Genomic DNA, 27,807 nt, shown 5'->3' on the forward strand with positions numbered 1-27,807 from the left:
AACATGGAGGCATCTGTGTGGACACAAAAACGTTTGGTGGGGTTAGGCGCGGCCAGGACGGGGGCAAAGATCAAGGCAGACTTGTACCTGTCAGGGCAGTCTTTTATGAGTCAGGTCGGTCAGGGGTTTGGCGAGGGTGCTATAATTGGGGACGAACCTTCGGTAATAGCCGGCGGTTCCTAGGAAGGCTAAGACCTGGGTCTAAGTTTGAGGAGTGGGCCAGTTTGCCACTGCCTCAACCTTGGCTGGTTCTGGCCGCTGCTACCCACAGCCTACTCAGTGGCCAAGTTACTGGACTTCCAAGCAGCCTATGGTGCATTTGTCGGGTTTCAGGGTCAGCCCCGTGGTTCTGAGGTGATCTAGAACGATGCCCTCCTAGGTGTCGCTAAATATGGCAATGTCGTCCAAGTAGGCACAGGCATAGTCTTGGAGGCCATCCAGCAGGCGATCCACCATCCTCCTAAAGGTGGCTGGATCATTCTTCATCCCAAACGGCATGACCTTAAACTGGTAGAAGCCGAAAGGGGTGATGAAGGCGGACTTGGGAACGGAGTCAGGGTCTAGTGGGATCTGCCAATACCCCTTGCAGAGGTCAAGGGTAGTTAGGAAGTGACCCCTGGTGATTCTATCTAAGAGGTCATCGACGCGGGCATGGGGTAGGTGTCGGTTGTGGTTCTGTCATTGAGCTTATGGTAATCAATGCAGAACTGGGTAGTACCATCTTTCTTTTACTGTCTCTGACAGCTGCAGGTACTCTGTAAGCTGCCTGTCTCAGGGGAGATTGTCCCGGGGTTTCCACTTGGTGCACAGCCACTGTGGTGTACCCAGGGACATTGGAGAACATCTCCTGGTGGTCCTCTAGTAAATGCCGGACCTGCTGTCTCTGTCCAGCTGCTAACCTTTCATACAGGATTATGTTGGCTACTCCTTGAGGGGTCTCATCTGGCCCGCGGAGCTCTGGCATGGGAAGGCTCTCCGAGTCTTCCATAGCCGGAGCTACATCTTGGGGTCTTTCTACATACTCCTTTAGCATGTTCACATGAAAGGTCCGTTGGACCCGGTCATAGGAGCATTTTGCTACAAGGTAGGTGGTGTTATTCAATTGTTCCACCACCCGGTAGGGCCCTTGCCAGGAAGCTTGTAACTTGTTCGTTTTTACAGGCTTCAAGGCAAGAACCCTCTGCCCTACTGTGAGAATTTGGCTACAAGCATTACGGTCGTACCACAGTTTCTGTCTCATTTGGGCGCCCTGCAGGTTCTCCCGCACCATGGCAGTGAGATCCTTCAGCCGATTCCTGAACTTCAGGACATACTCCACAACGGAGGGTCCTTCCTCTCCTGCTGATCCCTCCCAGTGGGCTTGCAACAAGTCTAGGGGCCCCCTTATTTTCAAAGGGTGAAAACCCGGTGGATTCCTGGGGCATCTCTCTGTAAGCAAATATGAGGTGCGGCAGGAATTTTTCCCAGTCTTTGTGAGTAGCCGAGAACGTCCGAAGCAATTGCTTCAGTGTCCCGTTAAACCATTCACAAAGCCCATTGGTCAAGGGGTGATAGGGGGCACTGTACAGGGGGTTTATCCCACACAGTTCCCATAACTTTTGGGTGACCTCTGCTGTAAACTGGGTCCCCTGGTCAGAGACCATTTCTCGGGGGAAGCCTACCCTGGTGAATACCCGGAGCAATGCACTGGCCACCGTCTCCGCCTGGAAATTCGCCAGAGGTATGGCCTCTGGATACCTAGTGGCATAGTATACTACCGTGAGTATGTATTTTTTCCCGGAGGTACTAGGTCTAGGTAGGGGCCCTACTATATCCACAGCGATTCTGCTAAAGGGTTCGTCAATAACGGGGAGAAGGTTAAGGGGGGCTTTCGTATGGTCCCCGGTCTTCCCTACCTTCTGACACACTATGCAAGTCCTACAATATTCCTTAATTTCTCTCGCGATTCTGGGCCAGAAAAAGATCTGAGTAAGGCGATGGTGTGTTCGGGAGTTGTCTAAATGCCCGACCAAGGGGATATCATGCCCTATTCACAGCAGGTCGGACCGATATTTTTTCGAGAACCACCAGCTGACGTTTGGGCACTGGCCCTTTCTTCCGCCGGGAGACCCGATACAACAGGCCATTCTCCCATTGGAACCATTCTTCCCCGGGGCCCTGGGGATCAGTCCCTACTCGGTCTTGGAAGGGGGTAAGGGTCGGGTCACTCAGAGTCTCTTGGGCAAATTCAGAAGAGGAGGCCCAGGATAGTTGGTTGGGAAAGAAGGGCAGGGAGCAGGGTTAGGTGTTGGGGCGTGAGGGTAGGTCCTCGGGGAAGGAGAGGAGTCAGGGTGGGGGGTCTTACCTGGGTCCCCAGCTGTGGTGTGTTGGCTTGCCACTGAGCTTGCCTGCGGGTGGTCACTGGGCAGGTGTCTAGGGGTGTATCCCCCAAAAAGGTGGAAACAAGTAGGCCGAGGTCATTTCCTAGTACAACCTCTGTGGGAAGATCTGGAATAATGGCCACGTCCACAGTACAGGCTCTGGCACCCCAAGCCAGATGGACACAGGCCATAGGGACTCATATAGTGGCACCTCCGGCCACTCGAACAGCAAGAGTTCTCCCAGTAGCGGTAGAAGAGGAGGCCAGATGAGGCTGGATCAGGGTAATGGTGGAGCCAGTGTCCCGTAATCCTTGAGACGCCTTTCCATTGACCCATACGGTCTGGCAGTGGTGCTGACGGTTGTCTGTGGATGCCAGGTAGGCTTCTTGCAGCGTGCCAACCTCCTCTTCAGCCCATTCAGGATAGTCAGCCGGTGCATAAGCGTAGTGGGCAGCGGCTGGGTAGGTCGGGGTGGGAGCTCTCACCCAAGCTGTCAGCTGGAGGTGTCTTGGCTGAGCGGCCGGCTATTGTCGGACCGACTCAGGCATTCCCGCCTGAGGTGGCCAGGGTGTCCGCAGGAAAAACATCCCCGTGAGTCCCTAACTCCGGCCGGAGGGACGAAAGCCGGATGGCCCGGAGGCTTATTGGTAGCCGCTGGGGGTCGGACTACCACCGAAGCTGTGCGGGGAGTTGATTGTGGGGCAGAGCAAACTTGGCGGCGGGCATCTGTGTACTGATCTGCCAGGACAGCAGCCTGGTCTGCTGTGGTGGGCCGCCGGTCCTGGACCCATTCTTTAATCTCGACTGGAATATGATTATAGAAATGTTCCAGTAGAAAAAGCTGTACCACTTCGGCCCCAGTAGTGACCTTGCAGCCGGCTAGCCAGGACGTCATCGACCGGGTGAATTGGTAGGTCCATTCTGTGAAAGGCTGTTCATCCTGCTTTCTTAGTGCCCGGAACTTCTGCCGGTGGGCCTCCGGTGTAAGCCCATATCGGGCAAGGATAGGTCTTTCACCTTGTTATAATCCTTTTGGTCCTCAGAAGGGGTAGTGTGGAAAGCTGCCAAAGCCCACCCTGACAATTTACCGATCAGGATAGACAGTCTATCGGCATAGGCTACCCCCTGCAGTTTGCATTGGGTCTCAAAGACCTGAAGGTTACAGTCAATATCCTCCTCCTATTCCTTGTAGGCTCAAAAGGCCCCATGGGGTAGCTTGTGCGGTTGACGAGCCGGCACTCCATTGGCTGATGGAACCCCTCCTATGGACTGGTGGATTTCTGCTAACTTGAGCTGGGTAACATCCGAAACGATCTTGGTGATGACCTCCTCTGGTGGCCGGGTGTCATATAACGCCAACCGCCACTGCACTTCCCGCTGTACATCAGACGTGGATGTCCCCAGAGTAGATACTGTACTTGGGGCTGAACTTGGTGTTGTAACGGATAGCTCATTTCCCAGGTCATCATCCGACCCACCGGCCGCCTGGTCCTCTCCCAGCATTTCTCTGGTGGGGGTAGTTCTGTTCCTGGTACCCACAGTCTTTCCTCGAGTCTCCATTCAATATTACTTCTAGCTGGTGGTTTGAATGTCCCAGGAAGTTGGAAGCATCCCACCGCTGCCAGCCAATGTGACGGATCCCCGGCTACCCCGACTGGGTAGCTCCGCCAAAGGGGTCCTTCCACTGCCTGGAACAAGATGCTATGTAGCACAGGAAAGTGATTCTAGCAGGAGCCCACCTAAATGACTAGACAGACTAGCATTCAGGTGAAATAAGAGCTGACTTTATTGAGCAAAACACACATCTTTTATACACACACTTATCTTGATAAGAACAGAAGACAATGCCACAGTTTTCCCGCCATTCCCGCCCCTCCAGACTGACCGACGCCTCCATAGCAACCATAGTCCCACAGAATCCCATGACACAGTGGTGATTGTTTTGGGGTGATCCCAGGGGAGCGGTGGCACTTCCAGGGTTTCATTTGAAAGCTCTCGGTCCCCAGATGCCACAGTCCAAAAAGCGGCATGATTCATTATCGGGGACCAGAGATACAGCCCGTTGAAGTTATGGGGGTAGGGGTGTCCAAAACCCCTGGTTCCCAAAGCTCTTCCCCTCCAGTAATTCCCCCACCTCTGGTCCTCCCTAGGGGCTACTAATCCCTAAAAGAGCGAAGCTCTGGAGCACATGGTTGCTGGAGCGACCAGGGGTAAAGTTAGCGGGTGTCCTGCTGTCCTGTGGCTGACCGGGAGTTCCAGGAGCCCGGACAGCCTGAGAGGGGTTTGGTGGGTGTTCGTGGTGGGGCGGCCGACCGGGAGTTCCAGGAGCCCGGCCAGCCTAGGAGGGTTTTCCTGGTCATACCCCAGCACTTCACAAACAAGCAAACCAAAGCTTCCAGGGATTGTGGTTGCTCTGAGGAGCCTGTGACCACTGAGAAACAACAGGGGTGAGGTTGTAGGGGGTATGGATTTTACCCTTGCAGCCCAGTATCCGTGACACCAATGATGGCCGAAACGATCGTCTGGAGTTGCTGTGTTCCTTGTTCAGAGAGGAATTGCCTGGTATTTCAGTGCTTCACTGACTGTAATAGGCGGGATCAGACTGATATACTACAGGAAAGTTCTTCTCTGTGAAAAGCATTAATGAGCTAAAAGAAGTTGCATTCAGGTGGTAAATCGCCATACAACAGGCTAACAATAGTATTGAGCCAGTTGTTCGCTCGTGTGAGTGTGCTTCTCTCTCTGTGTATTTAGTCTCCCTATTGGAAAAAGGGGAAACCAGACGTAGACTCCTTGCTCAGTGTGCTTAAAGGAATATTGCTACACCTTACTGACGAGGCCAAATGAAGGCCAAAACGATCATCTGGGCTTGCTGTGTTCCTTGTTCTGAGAGGAATTGCCTGAGATTTCAGCACTGGGCTGAACGTAATAGGCGGGATCAGACTGATATACTACAGGAAAGTTCTACTCTGTGAAAAGCATTACTGGGCTAAAAGAAGCTGCACCTGGGTGGTAAATTGCCATAGAACAGACCAACAATAGTATTGAGCCAGTTGTTCGTTCCTGTAAGTGCACTTCTCTCTGTGTGTATTTAGTCTCCCTATGGGAAAAAGGGGAAATCAGACTTGGACTCCTTGCTCACTGTGCTCAGAGGAATATTGCTACACCTCACTGACGAGGCCGAGTAAAAGCCGAAACGATCATCTGGGGTTGCTGTGTTCCTTGTTCAGAGAGGAATTGCCTGGTATTTCGGTGCTTGACTGACCATAATAGGCGGGATCAGACTGATATACTACAGGAAAGTTCTTCTCTGTGAAAAGCATTACTGGGCTAAAAGAAGCTGCACCCAGCTGGTAAATCGCCATAGAAAAGGCTAACAATAGTATTGAGCCAGTTGTTTGTTCCTGTGAGTGTGCTTCTCTCTGTGTGTATGCATGTATATATATATATATATATATATATATATATACACATATATGTAAGGTTTGGAATTAAGCACACGCGGGTCTTTAGACGTCTGTGACAAAGAAACTTTTATTTGTGACGTTTCGGGACAAAACACAGACTATGTTTTGTCCCGAAACGTCACAAATAAAAGTTTCTTTGTCACAGACGTCTAAAGACCCGCGAGTGCTTAATTCCAAACCTTATACAAGAACTTTTATAGCACCCTGGCGGTTGCAGTTGGATGGTGAGAGTGCAAACACCTAACCTGCTTATATACTAGGGTCTGTGAGCACATATATATGCTCTATGCTCTGTTCTTCTGCATGATGTCCTTTTATGAATGCATATATGATATACCACCTGTTAGTATATCAAATATTTCAAATATGTAGGTTTATACAACCTGTTTTAGTTCAGACTATTCAACTGAGTTAGTCTTATTTGCTTATCTAGCTCAAAATGGTACTTGACATACATTTGTCCAATTATTGCTCTACCCTATCAATATTGATTGCCCCATTTTTGTATATATTTTTGCATTTAATTGTCTACTATGTAGCAGGGTTAGCCTGCTTCATAGTGCATCTTTATTTCTAGATCTGTATGATCTATGCACATACAGTTGACTTGACTAGTTTATACCTTGGTGGTTTAACCCACATGCTTTTTATCACACATGATGCCCTTGTATGAAACATCCCTTTTCTTGGACTTCACTAGTTCACTGTGCTCTATTGAAATGTGTAGCTGTTTAGGCTGTTTTCTTGTAATTTTTGCAATTCTTGGTAATTTTTTGTGCTTTAGTAATGTAAGTTTGCTAATTAATATGATGCAATGTCAACCGTATGTGTATATTTTGAACTGCCTGCAATTGTCATCTGTATTTTTCAACGCTATGGCCTAGATTTGGAGTTCGGCGGTAAAAGGGCTGTTAACGCTCCGCGGGTTTTTTTCTGGCCGCACCATAAATTTAACTCTGGTATCGAGAGTTCAAACAAATGCTGCGTTAGGCTCCAAAAAAGGAGCGTAGAGCATATTTACCGCAAATGCAACTCTCGATACCAGAGTTGCTTACGGACGCGGCCGGCATCAAAAACGTGCTCGTGCACGATTCTCCCATAGGAAACAATGGGGCAGTTTGAGCTGAAAAAAAACCTAACACCTGCAAAAAAGCAGCGTTCAGCTCCTAACGCAGCCCCATTGTTTCCTATGGGGAAACACTTCCTACGTCTGCACCTAACACTCTAACATGTACCCCGAGTCTAAACACCCCTAACCTTACACTTATTAACCCCTAATCTGCCGCCTCCGCTATCGCTGACCCCTGCATATTTTTTTTAACCCCTAATCTGCCGCTCCGTAAACCGCCGCCACCTACGTTATCCCTATGTACCCCTAATCTGCTGCCCTAACATCGCCGACCCCTATGTTATATTTATTAACCCCTAATCTGCCCCCCACAACGTCGCCGACACCTGCCTACACTTATTAACCCCTAATCTGCCGAGCGGACCTGAGCGCTACTATAATAAAGTTATTAACCCCTAATCCGCCTCACTAACCCTATCATAAATAGTATTAACCCCTAATCTGCCCTCCCTAACATCGCCGACACCTACCTTCAATTATTAACCCCTAATCTGCCGACCGGAGCTCACCGCTATTCTAATAAATGTATTAACCCCTAAAGCTAAGTCTAACCCTAACACTAACACCCCCCTAAGTTAAATATAATTTTTATCTAACGAAATAAATTAACTCTTATTAAATAAATGATTCCTATTTAAAGCTAAATACTTACCTGTAAAATAAATCCTAATATAGCTACAATATAAATTATAATTACATTATAGCTATTTTAGGATTAATATTTATTTTACAGGCAACTTTGTAATTATTTTAACCAGGTACAATAGCTATTAAATAGTTAAGAACTATTTAATAGTTACCTAGTTAAAATAATAACAAATTTACCTGTAAAATAAATCCTAACCTAAGATATAATTAAACCTAACACTACCCTATCAATAAAATAATTAAATAAACTACCTACAATTACCTACAATTAACCTAACACTACACTATCAATAAATTAATTAAACACAATTGCTACAAATAAATACAATTAAATAAACTATCTAAAGTACAAAAAATAAAAAAGAACTAAGTTACAGAAAATAATAAAATATTTACAAACATAAGAAAAATATTACAACAATTTTAAACTAATTACACCTACTCTAAGCCCCCTAATAAAATAACAAAGCCCCCCAAAATAAAAAATTCCCTACCCTATTCTAAAATACAAATATTACAAGCTCTTTTACCTTACCAGCCCTGAACAGGGCCCTTTGCGGGGCATGCCCCAAGAATTTCAGCTCTTTTGCCTGTAAAAAAAAACATACAATACCCCCCCCCAACATTACAACCCACCACCCACATACCCCTAATCTAACCCAAACCCCCCTTAAATAAACCTAACACTAATCCCCTGAAGATCTTCCTACCTTGTCTTCACCATACCAGGTACACCGATCCGTCCTGGCTCCAAGATCTTCATCCAACCCAAGCGGGGGTTGGCGATCCATAATCCGGTGCTCCAAAGTCTTCCTCCTATCCGGCAAGAAGAGGACATCCGGACCGGCAAACATCTTCTCCAAGCGGCATCTTCTATCTTCTTCCATCCGATGACGACCGGCTCCATCTTGAAGACCTCCAGCGCGGATCCATCCTCTTCTTCCGACGACTAGACGACGAATGACGGTTCCTTTAAGGGACGTCATCCAAGATGGCGTCCCTCGAATTCCGACTGGCTGATAGGATTCTATCAGCCAATCGGAATTAAGGTAGGAATTTTCTGATTGGCTGATGGAATCAGCCAATCAGAATATAGTTCAATCCGATTGGCTGATCCAATCAGCCAATCAGATTGAGCTCGCATTCTATTGGCTGATCGGAACAGCCAATAGAATGCGAGCTCAATCTGATTGGCTGATTGGATCAGCCAATCGGATTGAACTTGATTCTGATTGGCTGATTCCATCAGCCAATCAGAAAATTCCTACCTTAATTCCGATTGGCTGATAGAATCCTATCAGCCAATCGGAATTCGAGGGACGCCATCTTGGATGACGTCCCTTAAAGGAACCGTCATTCGTCGTCTAGTCGTCGGAAGAAGAGGATGGATCCGCGCTGGAGGTCTTCAAGATGGAGCCGGTCGTCATCGGATGGAAGAACATAGAAGATGCCGCTTGGAGAAGATGTTTGCCGGTCCGGATGTCCTCTTCTTGCCGGATAGGAGGAAGACTTTGGAGCACCGGATTATGGATCGCCAACCCCCGCTTGGGTTGGATGAAGATCTTGGAGCCAGGACGGATCGGTGATACCTGGATGGTGAAGACAAGGTAGGAAGATCTTCAGGGGATTAGTGTTAGGTTTATTTAAGGGGGTTTGGGTTAGATTAGGGGTATGTGGGTGGTGGGTTGTAATGTTGGGGGGGGGGTATTGTATGTTTTTTTTTACAGGCAAAAGAGCTGAAATTCTTGGGGCATGCCCCGCAAAGGGCCCTGTTCAGGGCTGGTAAGGTAAAAGAGCTTGTAATATTTGTATTTTAGAATAGGGTAGGGAATTTTTTATTTTGGGGGGCTTTGTTATTTTATTAGGGGGCTTAGAGTAGGTGTAATTAGTTTAAAATTGTTGTAATATTTTTCTTATGTTTGTAAATATTTTATTATTTTCTGTAACTTAGTTCTTTTTTATTTTTTGTACTTTAGATAGTTTATTTAATTGTATTTATTTGTAGCAATTGTGTTTAATTAATTTATTGATAGTGTAGTGTTAGGTTAATTGTAGGTAATTGTAGGTAGTTTATTTAATTATTTTATTGATAGGGTAGTGTTAGGTTTAATTATATCTTAGGTTAGGATTTATTTTACAGGTAAATTTGTTATTATTTTAACTAGGTAACTATTAAATAGTTCTTAACTATTTAATAGCTATTGTACCTGGTTAAAATAATTACAAAGTTGCCTGTAAAATAAATATTAATCCTAAAATAGCTATAATATAATTATAATTTATATTGTAGCTATATTAGGATGTATTTTACAGGTAAGTATTTAGCTTTAAATAGGAATTATTTATTTAATAAGAGTTAATTTATTTCGTTAGATAAAAATTATATTTAACTTAGGGGGGTGTTAGTGTTAGGGTTAGACTTAGCTTTAGGGGTTAATACATTTATTAGAATAGCGGTGAGCTCCGGTCGGCAGATTAGGGGTTAATAATTGAAGGTAGGTGTCGGCGATGTTAGGGAGGGCAGATTAGGGGTTAATACTATTTATGATAGGGTTAGTGAGGCGGATTAGGGGTTAATAACTTTATTATAGTAGCGCTCAGGTCCGCTCGGCAGATTAGGGGTTAATAAGTGTAGGTAGGTGTCGGCGACGTTGAGGGGGGCAGATTAGGGGTTAATAAATATAACATAGGGGTCGGCGATGTTAGGGGTAGCAGATTAGGGGTACATAGGGATAACGTAGGTGGCGGCGCTTTGCGGTCGGAAGATTAGGGGTTAATTATTTTAAGTAGCTTGCGGCGACGTTGTGGGGGGCAAGTTAGGGGTTAATAGATATAATACAGGGGTCGGCGGTGTTAGGGGCAGCAGATTAGGGGTACATAAGTATAACGTAGGTGGCGGTCGGCAGATTAGGGGTTAAAAATTTTAATCGAGTGGCGGCGATGTGGGGGGAACTCGGTTTAGGGGTACATAGGTAGTTTATGGGTGTTAGTGTACTTTAGGGTACAGTAGTTAAGAGCTTTATAAACCGGCGTTAGCCAGAAAGCTCTTAACTCCTGCTTTTTTCAGGCGGCTGGAATCTTGTCGTTAGAGCTCTAACGCTCACTGCAGAAACGACTCTAAATACCGGCGTTAGGAAGATCCCATTGAAAAGATAGGCTACGCAAATGGCGTAGGGGGATCTGCGGTATGGAAAAGTCGCGGCTGAAAAGTGAGCGTTAGACCCTTTAATCACTGACTCCAAATACCAGCGGGCGCCCAAAACCAGCGTTAGGAGCCTCTAACGCTGGTTTTGACGGCTACCGCCGAACTCTAAATCTAGGCCTATGTTTTTTGTTCATGTTTTTAATCTTAGCTTTGTCATTTGGCCTGTGCGGGCATCCGTAGTGCTCATCATGCATGCGCAGTAGCTGATGAGGTACGCTGCGGCTCTGCGCGCATTTCTGGCAGATATGTACACTGGGTGAGAGGGTATATAGGATAGTGAGTAGAAATTTTCATTTATACTGTATCTGAGGACAGGGGCAACCCCAAAAACGTTTATACAATAAATGTAGTTGATGTATCAAATCCGGAGAAGTACTTTTCCTATTTTGCAATACTATTATCCTGCTTGAAGAGCACCACGGTGGTTGGGATTACTAAAGTGTGCTGGGTTCACCTGCCTTGGTATATATATATATATATATATATATATTTTGTTTCAGGAGTCTGATGACGAGCATCACAGCCCGAAAACGTTTACTCATAAGAAAATAAAAGCACAATTTTACTCACGGCGAGTGCCTCTGTTCACTTGAACCACCAATCTATTTTGATATCTTGGGAGCACCCCGACGTTGGATTCATATAGTGAGTGCTGGTAACTTTGGATTGATATATATATATATATATATATATATATATATATATACACATACATATACAGGCGTTCCTCTGAGATATCGCGAGTTTGGTTGACGACCACTGCAATAAAGCGAATATAGCAATAAAGTGAGTCACACTCATTTTTTGTTTCCCAGTGCATATAAAAGTGTTATTTACACTATACTTTAGTCTATTAAAAGGACACTGAACCCAATTTTTTTTTTCTTTCGTGATTCAGATAGAGCATGCCATTTTAAGCAACTTTCCAATTTACTCCTATTATCACATTTTCTTCATTCTCTTGGGATCTTTATTTGAAAAGCAAGAATTTTTGGTGAACAACCTGGGTTGTTCTTGCTGATTGGTGGATGAATTCACTCACCAATAAACAAGTGCTGTCCAGGGTCTAAACCAAAAATTGGCTGGCTCCTTAGCTTAGATGCCTTCTTTTTCAAATAAAGATAGCAAGAGAACAAAGAAAATTTGATAATAGGAGTAAATTAGAAAGTTGCTTAAAATTGAATGCTCTATTTGAATCACAAAAGAAAAAAAAATGTGTTCAGTGTCCCTTAAAGTGTGCAATAGTATTATATCTAACAAAAAACAGCACTGTACATACCTCAATTAAAAAATACTTGATTGCTAAAAAATGCTAACTATTATCTGAATCTTAATTTTTGGGGTGGTGTGTATATAAAGGGGTGTATATATGTGTATCCATGTGTATTTATGTGTTTATATGTGTATACATGTTGGAAAAATGGTGCCGATAGACTTGCTTGACACAGGATTGATACAAACCTTCAATTTATAGAAAGATCAAAATCTGCAAAATGCAATAAAGCGAAGCGCAATAAAACAAGGTGTATATCTGTATACTTAAGTGTAATATATATAGATAGATAGATAGATAGATAGATAGATAGATAGATAGATAGATAGATAGACAGAATAAAACATATCCTGCTATGTGAAGAACATTGGAATGTGAAATATATATATTTCATGTCAGGTTAGCGCACTTGAGAAAACACATTCGGGTTTGCAAGTGAGTAAGGGTGGGGGGGTGGTTTCCCCACTTTTTGCGCTCCATTGAAGTATATGGGAGAATATGTTAATCCTGTTGCAGTTAGCGCACAAGCGGGAGAGCAAACTACTGCTCCACTCGTAATCTAGCCAATAGAGTTGCAGGGTCAATAGTCTTACAATTACACTAAAGAATTAGAGTATGAAACTTTACAAAAATGATGACCCTTTAAGTGCCAACTCACCATCATTGCCTAGGGTAAATATCTCAAGCAGGATCATGAAAACAATGATTAATTTTATAAAGCAATAAGGTGTTTATTTCTGTGACGGCAGTTTCCCTAACAGAGTTAACTTCAAAACATGAGTATTGAAATACTGATACAAGAATTCAAAGAAAAAGAATTAAAGGGACAGTCTACTCCAGAAATGTTATTGTTTAAAAAGATAGATAATCCCTTTATTACCCATTCACCAGTTTTGCATAACCAACACGTTTATATTAATACACTTTTTACCTCTGTGATTACCTTGTATCTAAGTCTCTGCAGACTGCCCCCTTATCTCAGTTCTTTTGAAAGACTTGCATTTTAGCCAATCAGTGCTGAGTCTTAAATAACTCCACGGGAGTGAGCACCATGTTATCTATATGGCACACATGAACTAGCACTGTCTAGTTGTGAAAAACTGTCAAAATGTACTAAGATAAGAGGCGGTTTTTAACAGTTTAGAAATCAGTTTGAACCTACCAAGGTTTAGCTTTCAGCAGAGAATACCAAGAGAACAAAGCAAATTTGATGATAAAAGAAAATTGGGAAGTTGTTTAAAATTGCATTTCCTATCTGAATCATTAAAATTTAATTTTGACTAGACTGTCCCTTTAAAGAACAAATACTTGTTTATCTGTTTATACAAAAACATGTAGGCTTTATATGGTGTTTTGGTGTAATTACGGCCTCCACTGCTTTAAACACACACCCGCAACAAACTGGACTGACTGGTCTTATTTGCATGTAAACAGTTATTCATCTGTGTCAAGTATGGACTTTTATCCCTTACAATTATGATTTAAAATGCATTATACATCCAGATATTTAAAAATACATAAAACATATTCCTCTAGGTGAAGAACATTGTAATGTGAAATATTTACAGTAAATGCACTGTTAAAGACTTTATTAAATATGAATATTGCATAAATATGCTTTTTCATGTTTTCAGCTACTTAACTGCAAAGGGCTCCAATGCACTTTTATATATGTATGTCTGTGTATGTGTACATATGTATTTATGTGTGTATATGTCTGAAAATACATATATACGCATATAAATACATAAATACATATGTATACATATATATATATATATATATACACACACACATACATACATTACATATATACACATGTATATGTATGTATCTCTGATAAAGCCCTTTGCCTGCCTTGTTTTGATGTGTGTATATACAGTATATATATATATATATATATATATATATATATATAGATAGATAGATAGATAGATAGATAGATAGATATAGATAGATAGATAGATAGATAGATAGAGAGATATATATATATATATATATATATATATTTATATATATATATATATATATATATATATATATATATATATATATATATATATATATATATATAAAGAGAGAGGGGGAAGAGTGAGATATCATATACATGTTTTAGAAGGTCTAATAACAAACAGAACTATGCAAAAAATGCACTTCATATGGTGACCTGATTTTGTGTTGATAGTCTCTAAAAACATGCAGGATCTGAGTCAATAGTAGAACAATACAGCAAGCAATTCTCATTTTCACATACATACAATGACACACATAATAAAAGGCCATACTGATGCTCCATATATTTCCAGGCATAATTTCACTCATGCTTTTAATTTAAAAAAAATATGCATCCTATAATTCAAGTGAATCGATCCCTTGAGGTTAAAAACAAAAATCCTCAGCATTGAGCTAACCCACACATTATACTAAAATCCAAATCACCACTCTCCCAAACTCACAATATTAAAAAACATAAATAATATTGTAACCACACCGTAACATAGTAGATGAGGTTGAAAAAGACCATTGAGTTCAACCTATACAAATCTAATATACTTACAAAAAAGCTCCAATTAATCCCATTAACCCCTTAAGCGCTGTACCCTGTACAACACTGGTCTTTAAGCCCTTAACAACAAACGTTTGTAGTGTACCCTGTAGGACGCTGCTGTCCTGGACCTCTCTCTGCTGCAATCTCGCTAAAAGTAGTGAGATTGAGATATTGCTGCATGCCTCACGAGTGGGGCAGAGCAGAAATAGACGGGCAGAGGTACCAATGCAAAGGGGGCCGCTCTGTGGCCCTCTCTGCATCGTGCAGCGGTGGTGCCGATCGTTGGTGATGTCTGAGGGAGGGTTAGGAGGGAGGTGAGTTGGCAGCCTATCGCTGAATGGGGACAGTAGGGGTTTGGGAGCGGGTGGAACCACTACGCTAAAGAAAAAAAATTAGAATGTAAGTAAGTGGGAAGGAGGGAGGGGGAGGAGGGGGAAAGAGCTCTTATAGTGGAGGGGGATTAGAGGGTGGGACATTGATCTGGAAGGGGGAGGGTGGTAGGGTAATGAGAAGGGGGCAGCTACACTACAGAAAAAAACGTTTTATTATTATCATCAAATAAAAAAAACATAATTGATGGATAACTGGGTAATGGCAGACGGCTGGAGGTAACTAAAATGGCCGGGAATTAGTTAGAAGGGTGAGGGTTAGAGAGCTTTTTGGGCGGGATCAGGGAGGTGGGAAGGTAAGTGGGCAATCTTATACTAAGAAAAACAATAATAATAAAAAATAAATTAAAAAAAAAGGTGTAAAAATGCATACTGGCAGACTGTCTGCCAGTACTTAAGATGGGGGTGACCATTGGGGGTGGGGGAGGGAAGAGAGCTGTTTGAGAGGGATCAGGAAGGAATCAGGGGGTGGGAAGTGTCATGTGGAAGGCTTACCTCTACACTAAAGCTAAAATTAACCTTACAAGCTACCTAATTAACCCCTTCACTGCTGGGAATAATAAAAGTGTGGTGCACAGCTGCAATTAGCGGCCTTCTAATTACCCAAAATCAATGGCAAAGCCACATGTGTCTGCTATTTCTGAACAAAGGGGATCCCAGAGAAGCTTTTACAATCATTTGTGCCATGATTGCAAAAGCAGTATTTAAATAATTTTAGTGAGAAACCAAAAGTTTGTAAAAAAGTTAAAGTTGTTTTCTATTTGATCGCATTTGGCAGTGAAATGGTGGCATCAAATATACCAAAATGGGCCTAGATCAATACTTTTGGTTGTCTACTAAAAAAATATATATAGTTTTGATAGGTAAATAAAAAAAACAAGGCTCTATTTCTGTTTATATGTAGTGATGGCAAAAATGCTAAAAATGCTCTGGTCTTTTGGCGAAGTCTTAGGGGCCCATTTATCAAGCTCCAGATGGAGCTTGAGAGGCCGTGTTTCTGGCGAGCCTGCAGGCTCACCAGAAACACCAGTTATAAAGCAGCGGTCTAAAGACCGCTGCTCCATAACCTGTCCGCCTGCTCTGAGCAGGCGGACAGACATCGCCACAATTCAACCAGATCGAGTACGATTGGGTTGATTGACATTCCCCTGCTGGCGGCCGATAGGCCGTGAATCTGCAGGGGACGGCGTTGCAACAGCAGCTCACAAGAGCTGCTGGTTCAATGCTGAATACGGAGAGCGTTATGCTCTCCGCATTCAGCGAGGTCTGTCGGACCTGATCCTCACTGTTGGATCAGGTCCGAGTTGTAGCGTATCATGTCCGCTGCGCATCGATAAATGCCGACAGCATACGGTCTTTAGACCGCTGCTTCATAACTTCTTTTTCCGGCGAGCCTGAAGGCTCGAGCGGAAACAGGGGCATCAAGCTCCATACGGAGCTTGATAAATCGGCCCCTTAATCTCCTGCAACGGAAATGTGTTTTCAATTTAAGAGCATTAAAATTGTGGAACTCATTAGTGAATGCCATTACCTTAGAGACATTTAAAAATGGTTTGGATACATTTCTGGCTAAAACAGAATTCATGGATATGATTGCTTGTGTTAAATGGGTCACCTTTTAACCCCTTAAAGGGACAGTATACACTCATTTTCATATAACTGCATGTAATAGACACTACTATAAAAAATAAGATGCAAAGATACTGATATAAAAATCCAGTATAAAACTGTTTAAAAACTTACTTAGAAGCTCTCAATTTGTTGAAAAGGGAGCTGGAAAGCCCACTGCAAGTGGGAAATAAGACACTCCCCCCTCCCCCTTCTTTTGCATATGAAAAGACCCTTTACACAAACAGGAGCAAGCTGGAGAAGGTAGCTGACGGTATTCTCATAAAACTTGGTTAGGAATCTGAAAATCAGAGCAATGTTATTTAAAAATAAGCAAAACTATACATTTTTTTTAAAAACAAACTTTATGGGCTATATAAATAGATCATCTAGAAAACATTTATGCAAAGAAAAAATGAATGTATAAAGTCCTTTTAAGGACTGGGCAGTCCAGACTATGGCCCTTATTTAACAAACGTCTGTCGGACCCAGTGACGTGCAGTCATAGGAGGCAGGTGAGGCAGCGCCTCACCTGTCTTATGAGTGCAATTCCAGTTTTTTAAATAATGTTTTAAAAAATAATATATATTTTTTAAAGTTTTTTATTAAATATTAAATATTTTTTGGGGTATCTTAAGGTACCAACCCCTACCCCCCACACCCTGTGGCAAAACAGTCAGTTAACTATTTTGTTGAGGACCGATTAGATAGATTCTATGTTCATACCATATACATATCCATATTGCGCAAAGAAGGAGAGGCTGTTAGCCATTCAGCTCCCCCTCTATTGCGCAATATGGATATGTGTGAGCAAATGAGCATCTAGACACTGCCACCCAGTGGTGCTTGAGGCTTATGTCTCGTTTAGTTTGCGCGGCCCATATGCTCAATGAGGCTATGTCAGTAATCAGCCTCTGGAAGAGCAGCCCAGCCAATCAGCGCCCTCTACCAAGTTGTTTGGGCAAGAAAGAGCCGACAGACAAAGGCGCGGAGTGAGACACCCCAGTGAGCTGCCATGTGTGGGTGAGGTGGGGTTGGCGCGGAGTAGACTGCAGCAGAGGAGGAGCAAACTAGTAAAGAAGTTCTCTGTCTAAGTCAGACATAGCCAGCCCAGCCATTAGCCAACTAACTTCTAGTCTTGCAGACAGTCTACCGAGCCGCACCTCCCACCGGCAGCGATGAGGACCGGACCTGGACAAGTTTGCCATCATGCCACTGCTGCCGAGGAGGTAACATACTAATATTTACCTGTATAGCACTCTCTCTGAATATCTATATAACACCTCCTATGACTTTCTGTCCCCCACCTGCATTGTCTGTCACTTTTCAGCTGTACAGTAAACTTCTTTTATTTCTTAAAACAAATGTGCCATCTTATTAAATTACACTGAATTACAATTATTCATATGCTCTAAATAGAGAAGCAGTAATCTGTAATACAACAGCAGTAGAAGGACAATATCAATAAAAAAAGCCATATGGTGCTGCTAAAAGATGGTGACCCAGCACACATTTTATCAGCATGGCTCAGTACAGCTTTTTTGGTTGTTTGCGGGAATTACTAAGTCTGAGGCTAAATTAAAAAAGTAACATTAAAGGGACAGTCTACACCAGAATTGTTATTGTTTTAAAAGATAGATAATCCCTTTTTTACCAATTCCCCAGTTTTGCATAACCAACACAGTTATATTTATATATTTTTTACCTCTGTGATTATCTTGTATCTGAGCCTCTGCAAACTGCCCCTTTTTTCAGTTCTTTTGACAGACTTGCAGTTTAGCCAATCAGTGATAGCTCCCAGGTAACCTCACATGCATGAGCACAGTGTTATCTATATGAAATTCATGAACTAACACCCTCTAGTGGTGAAAAACCTGTTAAAATGCATTCTTCAAGGTCTAAGAAATTAGCATATGAACCTCCTAGGTTAAGCTTTCAACTAAGAATACCAAGAGAACAAAGCAAAATTGGTGATAAAAGTAAATTGGAAAATTGTTTAAAATTACATGCTCTATCTGAATCATGAAAGTTTATTTTGGACGAGACTGTCTCTTTAAATATAGAAATAAGGACATGAAATGGCTGAAATATTTGCCTAAGTTTGAGATTTCCTTCTCATAGGCATAAATGTAACCAGAAGTAGCAGATTTACATTTTGGGCTGTGTTATATGATTAACTATGTAAGTTACTTTACACTAAAACTATTTACCCTAAATTGTGCACATTGTTTTTGTAATAGTAATTATTTTAATATGATTGTAGAGTATAATAATGCAGCTTTTCCTCTCCAAATTAGGACCAGCCCTACTTTGAATTGCAAAAAGAGTATTTTCTTTTGTTTCAGTGTTGTTGGATTTTCTCATTTATCTTTCTGTTTGCATTTTTATTCAAGTACCTTCATTGATATCTGAACTAGAGCACAGTTGAAATAGTCCCGCTTTCTTAAAGCCAGGCACTGTGATTTTCCTGGCAGTGCTTTGGTCAATTTGAGCTGGAAACAGGTTTTCTGACCTTATTACTGGCAGTGGTGAAATAGCTACTTAATAATTAAGATCCCTTAAAGGGCCACTAAACCCAAAATCTTTCTTCCATGATTCAGATAGAACATACAAATTTAAACAACATTACAATTTACTTCTATTATTTATTTTGCTTAATTTCTTAGATATCCTTATTTGAAGAAAAAGCAATGCATATGGGTGAGCCAATCACATGAGGCTTCTATGTGCAGCAACCAATCAGCAGCTACTGAGCATATCTAGATATGCTTTTCAGCAAAGAATATCAAGAGAATAAAACAAATTAGATAACAGAAGTAAATTAGAAAGATGTTTAAAATTGCATTCTCTTTCTAAATCATGAAAGAAAAAAATGTGGGTTTCATGTCCCTTTAAGGGAAACAAGTAATTTATAATGAACATATCATTGTAGCTCTTATTGGTCAAGAGTTGATCTTTTTTAGTAAAAATACAAATTTAAATTTCTTACATTACTTGGTTTTTAAACCACTAAATGGCAGCATATTTCATCAAATGTATGAAGCAACATAACATACTTATTACTAAATGTTTTCATTTGTAGTTTGTGTTACAGCATGCATGTATCTTTGTGTGTTATAAATGAGTATGTTTATATGCATGTATAACGAGTGTGTGTGAGAATATATGTGTGACTGTGTATCTATGTGTGTATATACAGTACAGAGTATGTTTATATACATGTATACTGTTATATACAGTTTATATATTTGTTTTTTACTAAGTATAGCATTTTTAAAAGAGGCAGGTTGCTATACCTGGGCCAAAAGTTGAGTAAACTGTTAGTATTATAAAAATCCCAATAACACATTTTACCCCAAAGCTTCCACGGTCCACCTCAAAATGTGTGGTTTCCTGTGCATATGTTTTGTGTTAGAGGGTATATGTGGATGTATGTGTTGTGTGTGCATGCATGTAGGAGCCTTTGTGTGTGCATGAAAAAGCCTTTGTGTGTGCATGTAAGAGCCTTTGTGTGTGCACATGTGAATGTCTGTGAGTTCATGTTTAAGTGTAGATGTTGGGAACTTGGGACTCTGTTCTTGCATGTGAGTGCCTCTTGTTGCTTGTCTGTTTATTATGGTGCTTGGCTTTGTATTTGTTTGTGCACACATGATGCCTGCTTGAAGTTATGTGTCTTTGTCTCTGAATGCCTGTTTGTATATGTTCCTATATAGACACACAACACACGTCCTATGTACATGTGCTTGTGGGTATCAGGCGTTTGTGTATGTATTATGTGTGTGCATGTGAATGTCAATAGGTTTGTGTTGTGTGTGTGCATGTGGATACATCTAGGTGCCTGTTTGAATGAATTTAGACGCATGTAGGTGCCTGTATGTGAATGTTTGGGGTTTCCTGTGTGTATGCATATGGATGTCCACTGATTTATATGGCACTGAGGAGGTTAAGGAATAATACAGATATAAATCAGTATTATTCCTCAACCTTTTGAGTGGCAAATATCCTTAGTGTAGAAATGTTTTCAAAGTGCACTATATACATTTTCCATATAAAATTAAAAGAAATGTGAAATAAATATGTGTCTTTACTCTTGATAAACGTGGATTGATAAAACAAGAGAGAAAAATAATCAGATATTTTTCAGTTTTAAGGCATTATTTTAAGATTAAAAGGGACAGTCTACTCCAGAATTTTTATTGTTTAAAAAGATAGGTTATATTAATATACTTTTTACCCATTTTATATCTAAGCCTCTGCAGACTGCCCCCTTTCAGTTCTTTTGACAGACTTGCATTTTAGCCAATCAGTGCCCTCTCATAAGTAACTTCATGGGCAGGAGCACAATGTTATCTATATGGAATACAGGAATTAACGCTTGCAAGCTATTAAAAACTGTCAAATACATTCTGATATGAGGCAGCCTTCAAGGGCTTAGGAATTAGTATATAAGCCTACTTAGTAAATTGGAAAAAAAAAATTAAGTCGATTCATGAACATTTAATATGGACTAGACTGTGCCTTTAAGTGAGGATCATTCAACATAATTTTAGAAGGGTTAGAAAAACACAAAACAATTAAATCAACTTCCAGTTGGAAATATATATATATATATATATATATATATATATATATATATATATATATATATATATATATATATATATATATCAAAATAACAAGAGTATTGCATTGAGCAATGATACTTTTTTATAGGACTAACTATACATTTATAAGATGATAATAATGCAATACTCTTGTTATTTTGATATCTAAATCTCTGGACTAACACGGCTACTCCAATCAATGTATATATATATATATATATATATATATATATATATATATATATATGTCATTGCCTCACCAGCCACTAACCCCACCGCACGTCACTGATATATATATATATATATATATATATATAGATATATATGTGTGTGTACATATTTATTAATGTTTTTATATGTGTATATATGACTGTAAATCCATATATACACATATATTATACATTAATATATATTTATATATAAATAGACATATATATATATATATATATATATATATATGTGCATTATAGCCCTTTGTCATTAAGCAGATAAAAACATGATAAAACGTATTTATGCAATAATCATATTTAATAGCGATTTTAACTATGGGGGATAGTTGTATACAAATACAATAGGGCCGATTTAACAAAGTCTGGCGGACATTATACCCTGCAGCGTATCATGTCCGCCAGACATCGCTGAATGGGGACAGCATACGCTGACGGCATTCAGCATTGCACAAGCAGTTCTAGTGAACTGCTTGTGCAATGCCACCCCCTGCAGATTTGCGGCCGCTAGCAGGGGGTGTCACTCAACCCGATCGTATTCAATCGGGTTGATTGCTGTACGGCGCTCAGAGGCGGCGGATCCAGTTAAGGAGCAGCGGTCTTAAGACTACTACTTCTTAACTTCTGTTTCCAGCGAGCCTGAAGGCTCGCGCGGAAACAGGACAAGTTGGCCCCATTCGGGGCATAGTAAATCGGCCCCAAGGTATCTGTATGTGTCTTAATGTTAAAGCCATTTGCCTGCCTTTTTTTTTTTCTTCTAACACCCGATATCTCCTATCTTTGACCCCTTTTAACTTTTGTGTGCAGTATATTTAAAAAAAATATATTTTTATTAGACAGTGTTAATATGAATGTAACTGTACTTTGTAATGTATTTTTTAAGTGTTTCGTGAAACTTTTATCTTGCGCAAAACTGTTAACTACAGCTGTTCGAGCCCAGAAAGGATTGTTGTGCAAAAGGCGAATGCCTGGACACAATCGTTATTTTTCAAGACTTGCAATATCAGCGCCATGAAAATTGCTTGCGAAAAGACTTAGGGCTAGATTTATTAAGCCCTTACGGCAGCAAGTTCTCACAAGAACTTGCTCGCCGCGATTTAACAAGCAGCGGTCACCAGACCGCTGCTTCCCTAAACTCTTCGCCACCTCTAAACTGGCGAAATTCAATCTCCTCGGTCGAGTCCGACCGAGGAGATTGACAGCTCCTGCCCGCGCGTGATTGTTTGTGCACGGGCAGGGGGCGGGATTGCACGCGAGCGCATAATTGCGCTTGTGTGCAATGTTAATTACCTACGGGTAATTTCGCCCCGCCACAGGCGAGCTAAGGCGTACAGGGGCGCGTATACGTGCCCCTGTACGCCTCAGCTATGATAAATCTAGCCCTATATATCACGCAGGAAATACATACCGCGTGACTTGTAATCGTGCCCAAAGAGCAGTAATCTACCCTCCTTGGATTTCAGAAACACAGAGATCATTTATTTTATTCTCGTTTCTTTTTAGTGATATACAGGAGGACAGTGGTTTAACCCTCTATTCCAGTTTAACCCGTTTTGTGCAAGTTATTGAGTAATATTTTTATTGAGTTATTATTTGTTCCACCCTCAATGTACCAGCAATACATAGTGTCAGTAATATCAGAGATTTTTTTTTTTTTTACTGTAAATAGCATTCATTTTTTATCCATTCAATAACAGGGATTATCTACAGGTAATTTTACTTACATCTTATACTTCTCTGACGTCTTCAGTTTTATCTTCATACACATGTTCCTTTCAAGTCTAAATCCATTAATGCAGAAAATATCCACTACAATTTTCTGGTACCATAATCATAAAGTATATGCGGCCTTTTAAAAAAACAAAATAGCTGCTGCAGTGGAGTCTTACAAAAAGTGAATGAATAAGAATACAGATTTTTTTTGTTAATGAACAGCAGCTTGAAATACCAGACTGAGTGCTTCAATACTGGAAACCTGGCAACCCCAGCATTAGGTCAAAAGTAAACGAACAACAAATTATAAGGAGTGGGGGTTTTATTGGTGGGGGGGGTTCTGCTTACAGAAAATCTTGGCCATTTTTATAATGATACAAACGTTTATAGCTCTACAGTAGATGTGCATAATCAACAAATGCATTATAAAAACACAATGCAATAGCGCTTAGTCTGAACATCAAATAAGTAGTAGTTTTTTTCTGACAAATTTAAAAGTTATGTATATTTTCACTCCTCCTGTACTATGTGACAGCCATCAGCCAATCACAAATGCATATATGTATATTCAGGGAATTCTTGCACATGCTCAGTAGGAGCTGCTGACTCCAAAAGCATAAATATAAAAAGGCTGTGCATATTTTGTTAATGTAAGTAAAATTGGAAAGTTGTTTAAAATTGCTGATCTATCGGAATCATGAAAGTTTAATTTTGACTTGAGTGTCCCTTTATATATTCTATATCTCTCTCTATCTATCTATCTATCTATCTATCTATCTATCTATATATATATATATATATATATATATACACACATATATATATATATATATATATATATATATACATACACACACAAGAGTTCATAGGGGATTTGCACTCTCATCAAAAATGTAATATGCCAGTGTGTCAGGAACAAAGATGATCAATATCCAAATTAAAGAACCACACTCACTGGACTTTCAACGAACAATAAATTATTGTGACAAGTGACGTTTCGGAGAGTCAACTGTCCACTTCCTGGTCTAAGGAAGGGGGCAGTTGACTCCCCGAAATGTCACTTGTCACAATAAATTATTGTTCGTTGAAAGTCCTGTTAGTGTGGTTCTCTAACTTGGATATATATATATATATATATATATATAGAGAGAGAGAGAGAGAGAAAGAGAGAGAGAGAGAGAGAGAGCAATTATGTAGATGGAGGGCACTCTCAGGGCTTTATACAATAAGTATTCTTTATTCATATTACTGATTTCACATATTAGAGAATGTCGACGTTTCGGCCTATCCTGAGGCCTTCTTCAAGACAATTTCATAATCTCTCTTCCTGACTATGGTGCATTAGAGATTATGAAATTGTCTTGAAGAAGGCCTCAGGATAGGCCGAAACATCGACATTCTCTAATATGTGAAATCAGTAATATGAATAAAGAATACTTATTGAATAAAGCCCTGTGAGTGCCCTCCATCTACATAATTGCTCTATACTCCCTAATTGAGGTTTGCACCCAGGCATTGACAACACAGGTGTGGAAGGAGTGCTAGGCCACCGGCTACAGTGTATATATATATATATATATATATATATATATATATATATATATATATATATATATATATATATATATATATATATATATATATATATATCCTATTATATAAAAGGCCAAGTGTGTTTGTCCGAAGCTGTAATGCGCAGTAGAGACAGCACGAGGATAAACACACCTGGCCTTACCTGACACGCTGTTGTAGCGAAAGTGGGCATGGTCGGATGGGAATATGGGCGTGGGCGTGCGATAATGTGGGCGTGGTCAGCGTGTGGTCTGGCGTAGACGCCGCAAGAGAGAGGGGAGAGAAATAGAAAGAGAAGGGGAGAGACAAAAAGAGATAGGAAGGAGCTAAAGAGAGGGGGGAAAGCAGAAGAGAGGGAAAAGTGCAGAAGAGAGGGGGGAGAGAGAGCAAAATAGAGGGAAGAGAGAGAAAAAGAGAGGGGGAGAGAGAGAAAAAGAGAGGGGAGAGCAATAGAAAGGGGAGAGAGAGCAAAAGAGAGTGGGAGGGAGAGCAAAAGAGAGGGGGGGGAGAGAGCAAAAGAGAGTGGGAAAACAGAGCAATAGAGAGGGGGAGAGAGAGAGCAAAAGAGAGGGATGGAGAGCAAAAGAGAGGGAGAGAGACAGAGCAAAAGAGAGGGGGGAGAGACAGAGCAAAAGAGAGGGGGGAGAGAGAGAGCGCAAAAGAGAGGGGGAGAGAGAGAGAGTGCAAAAGAGAGGGGGAGAGAGAGCGCAAAAGAGAGGGGCAGAGAGAGAGCACAAAAGAGAGGGGGAAAGAGCGCAAAAGAGGGGGAGAGAGAAAGTGCAAAAGAGAGAACGCAAAAGAGAGGGGGAGAGAGAGCGCAAAAGAGAGGGGGGAGAGAGAGCGCAAAAGAGAGGGGGGGGAGAGAGCGCAAAAGAGAGGGGGAGAGAGAAAGTGCAAAAGAGAGAACGCAAAAGAGAGGGGGAGAGAGAGCGCAAAAGAGAGGGGGGGGAGAGAGCACAAAAGAGAGGGGGAGAGAGAGCGCAAAAGAGAGGGGGGAGAGAGAACGCAAAAGAGGGGGAGAGAGAGAGCGCAAAAGAGGGGAGGAGAGAGAGCGCAAAAGAGAGGGAGAGAGAGAGCGCAAAAGAGAGGGGGAGAGAGAGCGCAAAAGAGGGGAGAGAGAGAGAGCGCAAAAGAGAGAACGCAAAAGAGGGGGAGAGAGCGTAAAAGAAAGGGGGAGAGAGAGCGCAAAAGAGAGGAGGAGAGAGAGCAAAAGAGAGGGGGTGAGAGAGCGCAAAAGAGAGAGAGAGAACAAAAAAGAGAGGGGAGAGAGCGTAAAAGAGAGGGGGGAGAGAGAGCGCAAAAGAGAGGGGAGAGAGAGTAAAAGAGAGGGGGAGAGACAGCAAAAGAGAGGGGGAGAGAGGGAGCAAAAGAGAGGGGGAGAGAGAGCGCAAAAGAGAGGGGGGAGAGAGAGAGAGCAAAAGAGAGGGGGAGAGAGTGCAAAAGAGAGGGGGAGAGAGAGCGCAAAAGAGAGGGGGAGAGAGAGCGTGCAAAAGAGAGAACGTAAAAGAGAGGGGGAGAGAGCGCAAAAGAGAGGGGGGAGAGAGAGCGCAAAAGGGAGGGGTAGGGAGAGCAAAAGAGAGGGGGAGAAAGAGCAAAAGAGAGGGGGGAGAGAGGGAGCAAAAGAGGGGGGAGAGTGAGAGCAAAAGAGAGGTGGAGCGAGAGAGAGCGCAAAAGAGAGGGGGAGAGAGCGCATAAGAGAGGGGGAAAGAGCACAAAAGAGAGGGGGAGAGAGAGCAAAAGAGAGGGGGGAGAGACAGAGCAAAAGAGAGGGGGGAGAGAGAGAGCAAAAGAGAGGGGGGGAGAGAGAGAGCAAAAGAGAGGTGGAGCGAGAGAGAGCGCAAAAGAGAGGGGGAGAGATCGCAAAAGAGAGGGGGAAAGAGCACAAAAGAGAGAGAGCAAGGGCTGGGACCGCTGTACTGCAAAAAATGCTAGTATATATAGATATATACACACTCACATATTTAGACACACACACACACATATATATATATGCCTTTCAATTCAAACACCTTGTTATATACCATATACTTTTTAATCCTTATAATATATTTTAATTAATATTTATATGAAAAATTATTTAGATAGTGTATGTATATGTGTAAGACTTTATTTTAATGTATTTATGTTGTGTTTAGTGCAACTTTTATGTTATCCCTAACCCTTTACATGAGGAGGCCTACTTATCAAGCCGTCACTTATGCTGCATTCACCGGCACCAATACACTCGCCTGACATTGACTAACATCGCGGCCGCGGACCTGAATACGCTCTCCAAATTTATCATGAGCAGCGGACTGTTGTTAACTAACAGTCATCGATCTCGCTGCTATTCGGCTTTTTCACAGATTTATTTGTATACTGTCACTAAATACCGCCACTATACTAAACTGTTTAACCCCTATCCCACTGCTCCCGGACCCCGCCGCAACTGTAATAAAGTTATTAACCCCTATCCCGCCGCTCTCGGACCCCGCCGCAACTAAATAAAGTTATTAACCCCTAAACCGCCGCCCCCGGAGCCCACCGCAACTCTAATAAATGTATTAACCCCTATCCCTCCACTCCCGGAGCCCACCGCCACCTACATTATGTTATAAACCCCTAATCTGCTGCCCCCTACACCGCCGCCTACATTATGTTAGTAACCCCTATCCCGCCGCTCCTGGGGGCCCACCGCAACTAAATAAAGTTATTAACCCCTAAACCGCCAGCCCCCCACATCGCCATAAACTAAATTAAACTATTAACCCCTAAAACTAACAACCCGCTAACTTTATATTAAATATTAACTCATCCCTATCTTATAATAAATTTAAACTTACATTTAAAAATGACATTAAACTATATTAAATTAATAATTAACCAATCCTAACTATTATACTAAATTATATTAAACTATATTAAATTAATAATTAACCTACCCTGACTATTATACTAAAATTACATTAAACTATATTAAAATAATAATTAATCTACCCTAACTATTAAACTAAAATTACATTAAACTACAAATTAAATTAACTATATTATATATTTCAACACCTAACCCTACTCAAATAATTTA

At 41.5% G+C, this 27,807-nt stretch overlaps 1 protein-coding gene across 1 annotated transcript in view; it reads left to right on the forward strand.

Moving 5' to 3' along the window:
• Positions 1-2,730: 2,730 nt before the first annotated feature.
• Positions 2,731-27,807, forward strand: part of LOC128636550 (putative uncharacterized protein DDB_G0271982) — a gene marked incomplete at its 3' end in the record, with an annotated part of 32,743 nt that continues 7,666 nt past the window's right edge. The window contains exon 1 of the mRNA XM_053689545.1: positions 2,731-2,951. Within this exon, the coding sequence (XP_053545520.1) occupies positions 2,731-2,951 (221 nt within the window). The remainder of the gene's footprint in view (positions 2,952-27,807) is intronic.

The sequence above is a fragment of the Bombina bombina genome, chromosome 7 (assembly GCF_027579735.1).
Source record: "Bombina bombina isolate aBomBom1 chromosome 7, aBomBom1.pri, whole genome shotgun sequence".
NCBI lineage: Eukaryota > Metazoa > Chordata > Amphibia > Anura > Bombinatoridae > Bombina > Bombina bombina.